Below are 13,313 nucleotides of genomic sequence, written 5' to 3' on the forward strand. Positions count from 1 at the left end.
GCAGGCACCCGTTGACTCAGCACCATCTGATCAACCATCAACCCTTCCACCAACCCATTGTGTGGCACTTCCCATCATCCATCATCCACAACCACCCAGCAGGAACCATCAATTATCCATCGTCATCCATCATCTTCATCTGCCATGAATAACCATCACCATCATCCATTAATTGTCATGCATCCATCTGTCCTGCCATGCTTCCCTCATCCTCTGTCCATCAAGGATGGATTGATTGATGGATGAATGGAAGGTTGCCCATGGGAGATGGGTGTGGGAGGCTGGAAGGCATGGAGAGATGTGATTAGAAACAGACAGAGGGATTGATGTGAGACTGTCTAGCGGCTTCTGTTGGATGTTGGATATGTTGTGGGAAGAATGGATGGATGGATGGATGGATGGATGGATGGATGGATGGATGGATGGATGGATGGATGGATGGATGGATGGATGGATGGATGGATGGATGATCCAATAGATGGACACATGGGTGAATGGATGGATTGGTTGGTGGGTTGTAGGACGGGCATTTGCATGGACACAAGGATGCCCACACCCATTACCATCTTCTCTCCAATGCAGCCACTGAAGAACCCTTGCCCTCAGAGGAGCCTCAAGTGGAAAAGCCGCAAACTGAGTCCCCGGCACCTGAGGCGCTCCCAGGAAGAGCAGAGCTGGGGGACCTGAGGGTCTCCAGTGTCACATCCAACTCTGTGGGGCTGCAGTGGAGCGTCCCTGAAGGATCGTTTGATTCCTTCCTGCTGCAGTACCGGGATGCCCAGGGCCAGCCCCAGGCCCTGCCCATCGATGGCGGGTCCCGCTCGGTGACAGTGCCAGGGCTCTCCCCTTCTCAGTGGTACCGCTTCCACCTCTGTGGTTTGCAGGGAAGGAAGAAGATTGACCGTGTGTCCACCGATGTCATGACAGGTAAGGCAGAAGGACGGGTGGGTGGATGTATTGATGCAGAATAATGGATATATGGAGAAATGGAGAGATGAAGGGATGGAGGGATGGAGAGATGGGTGACTGGAGGAAGGTGTGGAGTGGTAGAGGAGAAGATGGATGGATGGATGGATGGATGGATGGATGGATGGATGGATGGATGGATGGATGGATGGATGGATGGATGGATCAGCATATGGATTAGCGGATGGATGGATGGATGGATGGATGGATGGATGGATGGATGGATGGATGGAAGGATGGATGGATAGATGGATGGATGGATGGATGGATGGATGGATGGATGGATGGATGGATGGATGGATGGAGGGGTGGATGGACGGATGCCAGATCGAATGGCCCAGAGAATGAGAATGTGGATATGTTGATGGATGCGTTCGTTGGTCGGTGGTGGATGCCTATTAGGATGGAAGTACCTATGACCATCCCCTCTCCATAGGAGCAGCAGAAGAGCCAGAGGAACTGCCCCTGTCCACAAAGGAACCGCAGCATGAGAAACCCCAAACTGAGGCCCCCACACCTGAGGCACTCCCAGCAAGAGCAGAGCTGGGTGACCTGAGGGTCTTGAGTGTCACGCCCAGCTCTGTGCAGCTGCACTGGAGCGTCCCCCAGGGCTCCTTTGACTCCTTCACGCTGCAGTACCGGGATGCCCAGGGCCAGCCCCAGGCCCTGCCCATCGATGGCGGGTCCCGCTCGGTGACAGTGCCAGGGCTGTCCCCGTCCCACCGGTACCGCTTCCACCTCTACGGGCTGAGGGGAGGCAGAAGGGTTGATCGAGTCTCCACCGAGGCTGTGACAGGTGAGGGGGAAGGTCACAGGGATGGAAGGATCACAAAATGGACACATCAAGGGATGCCCATCACACGCCCACCAACCAGCAGCTATTGACTCAGCACCATCTGGTCAACCATCAACCCTTCCACCAACCCAGTGACCAGCACCTCCCATCATCCATCATTCACCAGCAGCAGCCGGAACCATCAATTATCAATTTTCATCCATCATCTTCATCTACCATGAATCCCCATCATCGTCATCCATCAATTTTCATGAATCCATCCATCCTGCCATGCTTCCCTCATCCTCTGTCCATCAAGGATGGTTTCAGTGATAAATCAATGGAAGGTTGTCCATGGGAAATGAGGGTGGGAAGGGTGAAGGCGTGGGGAGATTGATGAAAAAGAGACAGAGAGGTTGATGTGGAAATGTCTACAGGCTTGTATTGGATGTTGGATGAGTGACTGAAAGAATGATGGATGGATGGATGGATGGATGGATGGATGGATGGATGGATGGATGGATGGATGGATGGATGGATGGATGGATGGATGGAGGATCCAATAGATGGACACATGGGTGAATGGATGGATCGGTTGGTGGGTGATGGGACGGGCATTTGGATGGACACAAGGATGCCCACACCCATTACCATCTTCTCTCCAATGCAGCCAGCGAAGAACCCTTGCCCTCAGAGGAGCCTCAAGTGGAAAAGCCGCAAACTGAGTCCCTGTCACCTGAGGCACTCCCAGCAAGAGCAGAGCTGGGGGAGCTGAGGGTCTCGAGTGTCACGCCCAGCTCTGTGGAGCTACAGTGGAGCGTCCCCGAGGGCTCCTTTGACTCCTTCACGCTGCAGTACCGGGATGCCCAGGGCCAGCCCCAGGCCCTGCCCATCGATGGCGGGTCCCGCTCGGTGACAGTGCCAGGGCTGTCCCCGTCCCGCCGGTACCGCTTCCACCTCTACGGGTTACAAAGTGGCAAAAGGATTGACCACGTGTCCACTGATTTCGTGACAGGTGAGGGGGGCTCAGGCAGCATCTGCTCCTGTGGTGCATCAAATGTCTCACATGACCCTTCAAGCTTGGGGAGTCTGGGAAGTTCTTCTGGGGCTGGAGATGGGGTGGGAATGTGGAGGCCAGAGGGATGGAGAGTGGATCCATGCATGCATGGGGATGCAGGGATGTGTGGTTCTATGGATGGATGAGGGATGATGGTTGATGATGGCTGATGGGTTATAGATGATGGTGGCCGGTTGGTCAATAGGTAGGGCGATGGATCAATGACTGAACCGATGCTACTGGGACCACTGGGATACAACCGTCCGTCCGTCCATCCATCCATCCATCCATCTATCCACTCATCCACGCTGATGATGGTGGTGATGGGTGTTGTGGCAGGCGGTTTCACAGATCCAGTCAACAGTTGGATTATTGAATGGAAGAAGAAGCTAAAGAATCAGCTGTAGAAAAAGCCACACTGAAAGCCACACGGTTGGATTGAGGGATGGTGGATGATGGATAGTGGAATGAATGGTCCAGGAGATGAAAGTGGGGATGGATGGATGGATGGATGGATGGATGGATGGGCAGATGGATGATGATGATGATGATGGGTATTGGGGCAGGCAGTTTCACAGATCCAATCAATGGTTTGATGATGGATTGATGGATGATGATGATGATGACAATGATAATGGGTATTGGGGCAAGCAGTTTCACAGATCCAGTCAATGGTTTGATGATGGATGGATAGATGATGATGATGATGATGATGATGGGTATTGGGGCAGGCAGTTTCACAGATCCAATCAATGGTTTGATGATGGATGGATGGATGGATGGATAGATGGAGATGATGGTGATGATGAGGATGATGATGATGGATGATGATGATGATGATAATGGGTATTGGGGCAGTTGGTTTCACAGATCCAGTCAATGGTTTGATGATGGATGGATAGATGATGATGATGATGATAATGGATGTTGGGGCAGTTGGTTTCACAGATCCAGTCAATGGTTTGATGATGGATGGATAGATGATGGTGATGATGATGGTGATGGGTGTTGGGGCAGGTGGGTTCACAGATCCAATCAATGGTTTGATGATGGATTGATGGATGATGATGATGATGACGATGATAATGGATGTTGGGGCAGGCAGTTTCACAGATCCAATCAACGGTTTGATTATTGAATGATTCAATGGTGGAAGAAGTTAAGAATCAGTTGTAGGATTGAAAGCCATGTGGTTGGATTGAGGGATGGTGGATGATGGATACTGGAATGAAGGGTCCAGGAGATGAAAGAATGGATGGATGGATGGATGGATGGATGGATGGATGGATGGATGGATGGATGGTTCAATGAAGTTGTTGATTCTCACTCCTATCATCATTCCTTCTCCATCACAGATGCAGCAGTTCCAGAGCAGCTGCCCCTACCCTCACAGGAGCCCCAACTTGAAGACCACAACCCTGAGCAGCCCCAAACTGAGTCCAGCCAGGGACAGGTGGTGCTGGGGGAGCTGAGGGTCTCGAGTGTCACGCCCGGCTCTGTGCAGCTGCACTGGAGCGTCCCCCAGGGCTCCTTTGACTCCTTCACGCTGCAGTACCGGGATGCCCAGGGCCAGCCCCAGGCCCTGCCCATCGATGGCGGGTCCCGCTCGGTGACAGTGCCAGGGCTGTCCCCGTCCCGCCGGTACCGCTTCCACCTCTACGGGCTGAGGGGCAGGAAGAAGATCGACCGTGTCTCCACCGAGGCTGTGACAGGTGAGGGGGAAGGTCAGAGGGCGGAAGGACCTAGGAGATGGAGAGATTAATGGAAAGATGGAGAAAAAGGTGGATTATTGATGGATGTCTGGATGGGTGGACCCGTGAGTAGAAGGATGGACATGAACATCACTGGATGGCTGCAGGAAAGGGTAGTGGAAGTGTGGATGGACGGCTGGGTGCATGGGTGATGGATGATGGGGGTTGTTTGTCTGTAGGCAGGCGGGATTTAGTATCAATAATTAAACAGATGTTTTCTGGGGCTTGTGACTGCTTGGTGGTGGACGGTGATGGGGAGGGGAAGGAGAAAGGGGTGGAATTGGGCAGGGAAATGGGAGACAGGTTGGAGATGGAAAGAGGGCTGGGACCATGGGATGGTGGTGTGATGGAGAGACTGGTGTTTGGATGGATGGATGGATGGATGGATGGATGGATGGATGGATGGATGGATGGATGGACAACAGATGGATGGATGGATGGATGGATGGATGGATGGATGCATGGATGAATGGATGGATGGATGGATGGATGGATGGATGGATGGATGGATGGATGGATGGATGGATGGATGGGTGCATGGATGAATGGATGGATGGATGGATGGATGGATGGATGGATGGATGGATGGATGGATGAATGGATGGACAACGGATGGATGGATGGAGGGATGGATGCATGCATGCATGCATGGACAGTGGATGGATGGATGGATGGATGGATGGATGGATGGATGGATGGATGGATGATGGATGGATGATGGATGGATGGATGGATGGATGGATGGATGGATGGATGGATGATGGATGGATGATGGATGGATGGATGGATGGATGGATGGATGGATGGATGGATGGACGATGGATGGACCTGGGTCTGAGCCCATGGTCATCTTTTCCTTGAGTGACGGAGGAGCTGCCTGTATGGATGCCAGGGTGGCAGGGTTAGATGGAGGTTTAGTTTCAAGAATTTCAGTCAAGGGAAGAAGGACGGAAGATGGACGTATGATGAATAAATGGATGATGAGTAAATGATAAATGGAAGATGGATAACAGGTAGATGATGAACGCCTGAAGATAGATGGCAGGTGAATAACGGATGGATGAAGATGGATGGCAGATGAATAATGGATGGATGAAGATGGATGATGCAGGATGTCCATTGTGGCAGTTGGAGGTTTGGTGGATCAGTTTCATAGTTGGGTTGCTGGATGATCCAATAGAGATCGAAGTAAAAAAGCTGTGGAAGAGAAAGTTGCATGGAGAATATTGTGGGTGAATGGATGGATGGATGGATGGATGGATGGATGGATGGATGGATGGATGGATGGATGGATGGATGGATGGACAGTGAATATTGTATGAATCAAGATGATGGGTGATGTTGATTATGACAATGATGAAGATGGTGGATGATGGCAGATGCTCATCAGTGAGTCCATGGAAGAGTCAGTGATTGGTTGAATGGGGCTGGGGTCAATGGGTGCTCAGTGATGGGTGAGGAGGGAATGGTGAGAAGGGGCTGGGAGGAAATGGCGCATGATGGAGAGTTGGGTGGATGATGGATGGACATATGGATGGACACGTGGATGCCTGCACCCATCATTGTCCCCTTTCTGTTGTTGCTGTAGCTGACCCAGAGGATCTGTCCCCACCCTCAATGGACACCCCAACTGGGGGCCCCCCAGATGAGGATCACAACACTGCACATCCCCAAACTGAGGCCCCTCCATCTGCAGCCCCTCCGGCACAGGCGGTGCTGGAAGACCTGAGGGTCTCGAGTGTCACGCCCAGCTCTGTGCAGCTGCACTGGAGCGTCCCCCAGGGCTCCTTTGACTCCTTCACGCTGCAGTACCGGGATGCCCAGGGCCAGCCCCAGGCCCTGCCCATCGATGGCGGGTCCCGCTCGGTGACAGTGCCAGGGCTGTCCCCGTCCCGCCGGTACCGCTTCCACCTCTACGGGCTGAGGGGCAGGAAGAAGATCGACCATGTGTCCACCGAGGCTGTGACAGGTGAGGGGGAAGGTCACAGGGGTGAGGGTGAGTGAATGAAGGGATGAAGGATGGGAGGTGGAAGGAGCAAGGGACAGAGGAACGTGTTGGTGAATGAAGGATAAAGAGAGGTAGAGGAGTGAGTGGATGGAAGATGGATCATATGATGGAGGATGATGGATGGAGGGCTACTGAATTGGTTGGTTGATTGGTTGATCAGTGGATGGATGGATGGATGATGGATGGATGGATGCATTGATGGATGGATGGATGGATGAATGGATGGATGCATGGACAATGGGTGGATGGATGGATGGGTGGATGGATGCATGGAGAATGGATGGATGGATGGATGGATGGATGGACAATGGATGGATGGATGGATGGATGGATGGATGGGTGGGTGGATGGATGGATGGATGGACCTGGGTCTGAGCCCATGGCCAGTTTTTTCCTTGAGTGACGGAGGAGCTGCCTGTAGTGATGCATGCGTTGTAGGGGTAGATGGAGGTTTAGTTTCGAGGAGTTCCATCAAAGAAAGAAGGAAGGACGATGGATGTATGATGAATAAATGGATGATGGATAAATGATAAATGGATGATGGATGATGGGTAGATGATGAATGGATGAAGATAGATTACTGATGAATAATGTATGGATGAAGATGGATGGTCCAGGATCTGGACTGGGGCAGTTGGTCGTTTGGTGGATCAGTTTCATAGTTGGGTTGTTGGATGATCCAATAGAGATCAAAGTAAAAAAGCTGTGGAAGAGAAAGGTGCATGAAGAATATTGTGGGTGAATGGATGGATGGATGGATGGATGGATGGATGGATGGATGGATGGATGGATGGATGGATGGACGGACAACGGATGGATGGATGGATGAATGGATGGGTGGATGGATGGCTGGATGGATGGATGGACAATGGATGGATGGATGGATGGATGATGGATGGACCTGTGGCTGAGCCCATGGCCAGTTTTTTCCTTGAGTGAGGGAGGAGTTGCCTGTCGGGATGCAGGGGTGGTGAAGGTAGATGGAGCGTTAGTTTCAAGTAGTTCCATCAAAGGAAGAAGGACGGATGATGGATAGATGATGGATAAATGGATGATGGATAACAGGTAGATGATGAATGGATGAAGATGGATGGCAGAGGAACAATGGATGGATAAGATGGATGGTCCAGGATCTGGATTGGGGCAGTTGATCTGGATTGGGGACGGATGGATGGATGGATGGATGGGTGGACGGGTGGATGAATGGATGGATGGACAGTGAGTATTGTATGAATCAAGATGATGGATGATGTTGATTATGACAATGATGAAGATGGTGGATGATGGCAGATGCTCATCAGTGAGTCCATGGAGGAGTCAGTGATTGGTTGAATGGGGCTGGGGTCAATGGGTGCTCAGTGATGGGTGAGGAGGGAATGGTGAGAAGGGGCTGGGAGGAAATGGCGCATGATGGAGAGTTGGGTGGATGATGGATGGACATATGGATGGAGACGTGGATGCCTGCACCCATCATTGTCCCCTTTCTGTTGTTGCTGTAGCTGACCCAGAGGATCTGTCCCCACCCTCAATGGACACCCCAACTGGGGGCCCCCCAGATGAGGATCACGACACTGCACATCCCCAAACTGAGGCCCCTCCATCTGCAGCCCGCCCGGCACAGGCGGTGCTGGAAGACCTGAGGGTCTCGAGTGTCACGCCCAGCTCTGTGCAGCTGCACTGGAGCGTCCCCCAGGGCTCCTTTGACTCCTTCACGCTGCAGTACCGGGATGCCCAGGGCCAGCCCCAGGCCCTGCCCATCGATGGCGGGTCCCGCTCGGTGACAGTGCCAGGGCTGTCCCCGTCCCGCCGGTACCGCTTCCACCTCTACGGGCTGAGGGGCAGGAAGAAGATCGACCATGTGTCCACCGAGGCTGTGACAGGTGAGGGGGAAGGTCAGAGGGCCAGATGGATGACAGTGTGAATGGATTCAGGGATGATGGCCATCCCATCTCTACCTGCCATCTGTTACCCACAGAGCCCAGCACAAGCCAATCAATCTTCAACCCTTCCACCAACACATTGACCCGCACCTGCCATGATCCACCATCATTGTCATCATCCTCCTTATCTATCACCCATCCTCATTATCCACCATCATTGTCATCATCCTCCTTATCTATCACCCATCCTCATTATCCACCATCATTGTCATCATCCTCCTTATCTATCACCCATCATCATCATCATCATTGTCATCATCTTCCTTATCTATCACCCATCATCATCATCCACCATCATTGTCATCATCCTCTTTATCTATCATCCATCATCATCATCATCATTGTCATCATCTTCCTTATCTATCACCCATCCTCATCATCCACCATCATTGTCATCATCCTCTTTATCTCTCACCCATCATCATCATCATCATCATCCATCATCACGACCATCATTGCCATCATCCTCTTTATCTATCACCCATCCTCATTATCCACCATCATTGTCATCATCCTCCTTATCTATCACCCATCATCATCATCCACCATCATTGTCATCATCCTCCTTATCTATCACCCATCATCATCATCCACCATCATTGTCATCATCCTCTTTATCTATCATCCATCATCATCATCATCATTGTCATCATCTTCCTTATCTATCACCCATCCTCATCATCCACCATCATTGTCATCATCCTCTTTATCTCTCACCCATCATCATCATCATCATCATCCATCATCACGACCATCATTGCCATCATCCTCTTTATCTATCACCCATCCTCATTATCCACCATCATTGTCATCATCTTCCTTATCTATCACCCATCATCATCATCCACCATCATTGTCATCATCCTCTTTATCTATCATCCATCATCATCATCATCAATGTCATCATCTTCCTTATCTATCACCCATCCTCATCATCCACCATCATTGTCATCATCCGCCTTATCTATCACCCATCATCATCACCATCATTGTCATCATCCTCTTTAGCTATCATCCATCATCATCATCATCATTGTCATCATCCTCCTTATCTATCACCCATCCTCATCATCCACCATCATTGTCATCATCCTCCTTATCTATCACCCATCATCATCATCACAATCATTGTCATCATCCTCTTTAGCTATCATCCATCATCATCATCATCGTCATCATCCTCCTTATCTATCACCCATCATCATCATCACAATCATTGTCATCATCCTCCTTATCTATCACCCATCATCATCATCACAATCATGGTCATCATCCTCTTTAGCTATCATCCATCATCATCATCATCATCATCATCATCCTCCTTATCTATCACCCATCCTCATCATCCACCATCATTGTCATCATCCGCTTTATCTATCATCCATCATCATCATCATCATCATCATCATCATCATCATCATCATCATCACCACCATCATTGCCATCATCCTCTTTATCTATCATCCATCATCATCATCCACCATCATTGTCATCATCCGCTTTAGCTATCATCCATCATCATCATCATCATTGTCATCATCCTCCTTATCTATCACCCATCCTCATCATCCACCATCATTGTCATCATCCGGTTTATCTATCATCCATCATCATCATCGTCATCATCCATCATCACCACCATCATTGCCATCATCCTCTTTATCTATCATCCATCATCATCATCCACCATCATTGTCATCATCCGCCTTATCTATCACCCATCATCATCACCATCATTGTCATCATCCTCCTTATCTATCACCCATCCTCATTATCCACCATCATTGTCATCATCCTCTTTATCTATCATCCATCATCATCATCTACCATCATTGTCATCATCTTCCTTATCTATCACCCATCCTCATCATCCACCATCATTGTCATCATCCTCTTTATCTCTCACCCATCATCATCATCATCATCCATCATCACGACCATCATTGCCATCATCCTCTTTATCTATCATCCATCATCATCATCTACCATCATTGTCATCATCTTCCTTATCTATCACCCATCCTCATCATCCACCATCATTGTCATCATCCTCTTTATCTCTCACCCATCATCATCATCATCATCCATCATCACGACCATCATTGCCATCATCCTCTTTATCTATCACCCATCCTCATCATCCACCATCATTGTCATCATCCGCCTTATCTATCACCCATCATCATCACCATCATTGTCATCATCCTCTTTATCTCTCACCCATCATCATCATCATCATTGTCATCATCCTCCTTATCTATCACCCATCCTCATCATCCACCATCATTGTCATCATCCTCCTTATCTATCACCCATCCTCATTATCCACCATCATTGTCATCATCCTCCTTATCTATCACCCATCATCATCATCACAATCATTGTCATCATCCTCCTTATCTATCACCCATCATCATCATCACAATCATTGTCATCATCCTCTTTAGCTATCATCCATCATCATCATCATCATCATCCTCCTTATCTATCACCCATCCTCATCATCCACCATCATTGTCATCATCCGCTTTATCTATCATCCATCATCATCATCATCATCATCATCATCATCATCCATCATCACCACCATCATTGCCATCATCCTCTTTATCTATCATCCATCATCATCATCCACCATCATTGTCATCATCCGCTTTAGCTATCATCCATCATCATCATCATCATCACCATCATTGGCATCATCCTCTTTATCTATCATCCATCATCATCATCACCATCATTGTTATCATCTTCCATCATGGTCATGATCCATCCATGATGGTTGAAGAACTGAATGTTTGAATGGATTCTGGACACGATTGTGAGTGGATTTCTTCCCAGGCTGATGGAAGAAGGTCAAGAGATGGATGAGCTGTTAGATGGAATTGGGAATAGAGGTGGATGGTGCGTTCCTGGTGGGTGGTTGGATGTCCTGAAGGATGGAAGATTGTCCATGGGAAATGGGTGGTGGAAGAGGAGAAAGCTTGGGTGGATGTGGAGAGAAAGAGTTGGAGAGATGATTGAGGGATTGGTTATGGCATGGGGTTGGGTGTTGGGTGAGATGATGGATGGAGGGATGGATGGATGGATGGATGGATGGATGATGGATGGATGGATGGATGGATGGATGGATGGATGGATGGATGGATGGATGATGGATGGATGGATGGATGGATGGATGGATGGATGATGGAAGGATGATGGATGGATGATGCAGTGGATGGACGCATGGGTGAATGGACACACGGGATGGACCTTTAGAGGGACACAAGGATGCCCATGCCTATTACCATCTTCTCTCCAAAGAAGCCACTGAAGAACCCTTGCAGGATTGGTTATGGCATTGGGTTGGATGTTGGGTGAGATGATGGATGGATGGATGGATGATGGATGGATGATGGATGGATGGATGGATGGCGAGATGGAAGGGTGGAGGGCTGGATGGATGGATGGATGTAGGGATGGATGGATGGATGGATGGATGGATGGATGGATGGATGGATGGATGGATGGATGGATGGATGTAGGGATGGATGGATGGATGGATGGATGGATGGATGGATGGATGGATGGATGGATGATGAACGATGGCTCATTTTTTGGATGATGAATGCCCTTTTGGATGGACACGTGGACACCCATCACCGTCTCCTCTTCATTGCACCTGCAGCCAACTTGGATGAGCCACCCATGCCTTCAGCAGATCTCCAACCTGCGGAACCCCAACCTAAAGATCCCCCAGCTGGGTCCCCATCAAGTGACACCGCCCCGACCCGGGCAGTGCTGGGTGACCTGAGGGTCTCGAGTGTCACGCCCAGCTCTGTGCAGCTGCACTGGAGCGTCCCCCAGGGCTCCTTTGACTCCTTCACGCTGCAGTACCGGGATGCCCAGGGCCAGCCCCAGGCCCTGCCCATCGATGGCGGGTCCCGCTCGGTGACAGTGCCAGGGCTGTCCCCGTCCCGCCGGTACCGCTTCCACCTCTACGGGCTGAGGGGCAGGAAGAAGATCGACCATGTGTCCACCGAGGTCATCACGGGTAAGGGAGAAGGTCAAGAGGAGGAAGGCCGGGTGGATGAATGGATGAAGAATAATGGATATATGGAGTGATGGAGGGATGAAGGAATGGAGGGATGCGTGATTGGAGGAAGGGATGGAGTGGTGGAGGTATGGGGAATACAGGAATGGATGGATGGATGGATGGATGGATGGATGGATGGATGGATGGATGATGGATGGATGGACGGAAGGATGATTGCCAGGAAGAATGGTCTAGAATATGGAAGTGTGGATGAGTGAGTGGGTTGGTTGGTGGTGGATGGACGTTTGGATGGAAGCAGCCATTAACATCCCCTCTCCATAGGAGCTGCAGAAGAGCCAGAGGAACAGCCCCTGCCCACAGAGGAACCGCAGCAGGAGAATCCCCAAACTGAGGCCCCCACACCTGAGGCCACTCCAGCACTGGAAGACCTGAGGGTGTCTGGTGTCACATCCAACTCTGTGGAGCTGCACTGGAGCGTCCCCCAGGGCTCCTTTGACTCCTTCACGCTGCAGTACCGGGATGCCCAGGGCCAGCCCCAGGCCCTGCCCATCGATGGCGGGTCCCGCTCGGTGACAGTGCCAGGGCTGTCCCCGTCCCGCCGGTACCGCTTCCACCTCTACGGGCTGAGGGGTGGCACCAGGACCGAGCACGTCTCCACCGAGGCCGTCACCGGTGAGGAGCTGCGGGGATTCCTCCAGAGCCCCTCGGGGATGGAGCTGGAGCTGGGACAGGGCTGGGAACGGGGCCCAGGGGGAACGGGGAGGAACTGGGAATGGG

The 13,313-nt window shown here is 50.6% G+C and overlaps 1 protein-coding gene across 1 annotated transcript in view; it reads left to right on the top strand.

Annotated features, from left to right (window-relative positions):
• The window catches only part of LOC134433085 (tenascin-X-like), a gene marked incomplete at its 3' end in the record, with an annotated part of 66,642 nt that overhangs the window by 30,058 nt on the left and 23,271 nt on the right, over positions 1-13,313 (top strand). Inside the window, exons 23-31 of the mRNA XM_063181978.1 lie at positions 583-927; positions 1,403-1,762; positions 1,857-1,893; positions 2,497-2,756; positions 4,154-4,510; positions 6,138-6,539; positions 8,165-8,437; positions 12,168-12,533; positions 12,858-13,208. Of these exons, the coding sequence (XP_063038048.1) occupies positions 583-927; positions 1,403-1,762; positions 1,857-1,893; positions 2,497-2,756; positions 4,154-4,510; positions 6,138-6,539; positions 8,165-8,437; positions 12,168-12,533; positions 12,858-13,208 (2,751 nt within the window). The remainder of the gene's footprint in view (positions 1-582; positions 928-1,402; positions 1,763-1,856; positions 1,894-2,496; positions 2,757-4,153; positions 4,511-6,137; positions 6,540-8,164; positions 8,438-12,167; positions 12,534-12,857; positions 13,209-13,313) is intronic.

The sequence above is a fragment of the Melospiza melodia genome, unplaced genomic scaffold (genome assembly GCF_035770615.1).
Source record: "Melospiza melodia melodia isolate bMelMel2 unplaced genomic scaffold, bMelMel2.pri scaffold_114, whole genome shotgun sequence".
Lineage (NCBI taxonomy): Eukaryota > Metazoa > Chordata > Aves > Passeriformes > Passerellidae > Melospiza > Melospiza melodia.